The following is a 2,337-nucleotide window of genomic DNA, read 5'->3' on the forward strand; positions in this document are numbered from 1 at the left end:
CCTGTTAAAGAATTTGATAATTTATACCTAGGAAAGACGGGTCGTACCGCATTTTAGTGGTTAGGTGGACGATCTGTGCCAACCGAAGATAGATTATGCTTATTCTTTAATAAGGTAATTTCTTGTTTATTTATAACATGCATAGAATGAATTTCTGGGATTAATTATGATTAGCCATTGTTGTGCGGATAAAGGTGAAGTCAATACCCTACACTCTCTCTCTTATTTTAAATCTCTTTTATTTTCATGCGCTTTAGTTTTAAAGAAAATCAAATCAATTCTCTTTTTAATTAAGTTAATTTTGATATTTCGAATTTTGATAATAAAACCCCTGTAGTCCTTGAGGTTCGACACCCTCAATATAGCCTTATCCTACAAAGATTCATCCTATTACGAGTAGTTATTTTTATTATTGATATTTTTGGTCACAAAAATACCACATTAGTGTCGACGCTAATAGTCCGACCCTAATGATCAAATGTGCGATTATCAGCGTCCACTTAAAGTCGACCCTAATGATCACTTTTAGCGTCCACTTTATCGACCCTAAAAGTCGCAATGTTTTGACCCTAAAGATGATGTAAACGAAAGCCATAGTCGACGCTAATAGTCAACCATTAGCGTCCACTAAAGTGGACGCTGATAGTTAACTATTAGCGTCCACAAAGTGGACCCTAATGGTCCTAGAAAAAAAAAAAAAATTATCAGCGTCCAAACCAAAGTGGACGCTGATAATTAACCATTAGCGTCCACAAAGTGGACCCTAATGGTCCTAAAAATTTTTTTTTAAAAAAAAAACTATCAGCGTCCACTTAGAGTCGACCCTAATGATCACTTTTAGCGTCCACTTTATCGACTCTAAAAGGCGCAATATTTTGACCCTAAAGATGATATAAACGAAAGAATCAGTTGACGCTGATAGTCAACCATTAGCGTCCACTAAAAGTGGGCGCTGATAGATAACCATTAGCATCTTTGTGGACGCTAATGGTCCAAAAAAAATTAAAATATTTTTTTGACTATCAGCGTCCAAACCAAAGTGGACCCTAATGGTTAATGGTCCTAAAAAATCAAATAAAATAAAATAAAATAAAAATCTGCGATCGATTGTACGCGATTGTGCGATCGATCGCAGCATCAGTAGGTTTTGGACATTTTGCAAGCGATCGCATTTGAAGTGTGATCGATCACAGCATTAGTAGGTTTTCTAATGATTTCCTGTTCAAGTGAAGAACCACTTGGTTTTGTTCACTGCAAATAACATCAAAAGTAGTCAACTGACCATATCTAGTCTTAGCAAAAGAGTCACTAATAGAGCTTAGATCTTGAAGGCTTAAGAACATAGCATAATTGTAACTCTGAGAAATGACAACTAAAAGGCCAAACTGCAGTCCATTCTTATCCATGCAACACATATCAACTGATGTTAAAAATTAGACTTTCAGTCAGCTCATTATTTATCAACCCACTTAGCTTGTCTCAAGTGTCATGGAGAGATCAAGACCACATGAAATTAGTCAAAATACAACCACCAACCTCTTGTTGAATGTGGACACCGAAATCTCCAAATACAATGTTCCCAGACGCATCTTTAGCATTAGTTTTCTGAAGAAAATTCTGCATCAGAAAACAACGACATACTGAATTTTACTCTTCATCTTGGGGAAAAATATAAGGAAGAAGTTATAAGATCTATGCAATGCAATGAAATGAACACAGGCAGTTTTTCAAAGTATTTCATGAGGCCAAAAAAGAACTGCACAATTTAAATCACTTGATCAATTAATAGTATTCAATCCACAAGCGAAAATATGAATTACTTACGTAACTCACCTGCCCTGCTCCCTCTGCGACACATATAACAGCCGAACCCTTTGTCTCAATCAGGTATTTCAGATGACTCAAAACACCATGAGGCCCGTGCAAATTAAAAGATACCTTAGATGTGAATATGAGTAGAATCAGTAACAGCTCACAAAGATAATTATCCAATTAATTGCTAGTAATAAGTACCTCAGGAATCAAACATATGTTAATTTGTCTACTAGCTAGGGATGCATGCATAGCTATATAGCCACTGCTACGGCCCATCAATTTCACAATGCCAACACCATGATAAGCACTGTGTGCCTAATAACAAGATTAAGGCAAAAAAAAAAAAAGTTCACTATGAAGAAACCAACACTGAAAGAATTCAGCAGGAAAACTTATCCGGAGAAACATAACTCCATGCATGGGCAAGTAAAATGCACGTAGAGTACTTCTATAAGAAACATTGCATTTATGTTTAAGTACACAACAACATTGTTTGATGAATCAATTAATGTATGAAATAAT

The 2,337-nt window shown here is 35.6% G+C and overlaps 1 protein-coding gene across 1 annotated transcript; it reads right to left on the minus strand.

Moving 5' to 3' along the window:
• Positions 1-1,459: 1,459 nt before the first annotated feature.
• On the minus strand, positions 1,460-2,107 carry LOC132180391 (ATP-dependent 6-phosphofructokinase 5, chloroplastic-like). The gene is made up of 3 exons (XM_059593192.1): positions 2,014-2,107; positions 1,834-1,938; positions 1,460-1,617 (listed from the first exon to the last, which is right to left on the minus strand). Exons 1-3 carry the CDS (start codon positions 2,089-2,091, stop codon positions 1,498-1,500), a joined length of 303 nt encoding a protein of 100 aa, XP_059449175.1. The 5' UTR covers positions 2,092-2,107; the 3' UTR covers positions 1,460-1,497.
• Positions 2,108-2,337: the final 230 nt, after the last annotated feature.

This window comes from Corylus avellana, chromosome ca5 (assembly GCF_901000735.1).
Source record: "Corylus avellana chromosome ca5, CavTom2PMs-1.0".
In the NCBI taxonomy this organism is placed as follows: domain Eukaryota; kingdom Viridiplantae; phylum Streptophyta; class Magnoliopsida; order Fagales; family Betulaceae; genus Corylus; species Corylus avellana.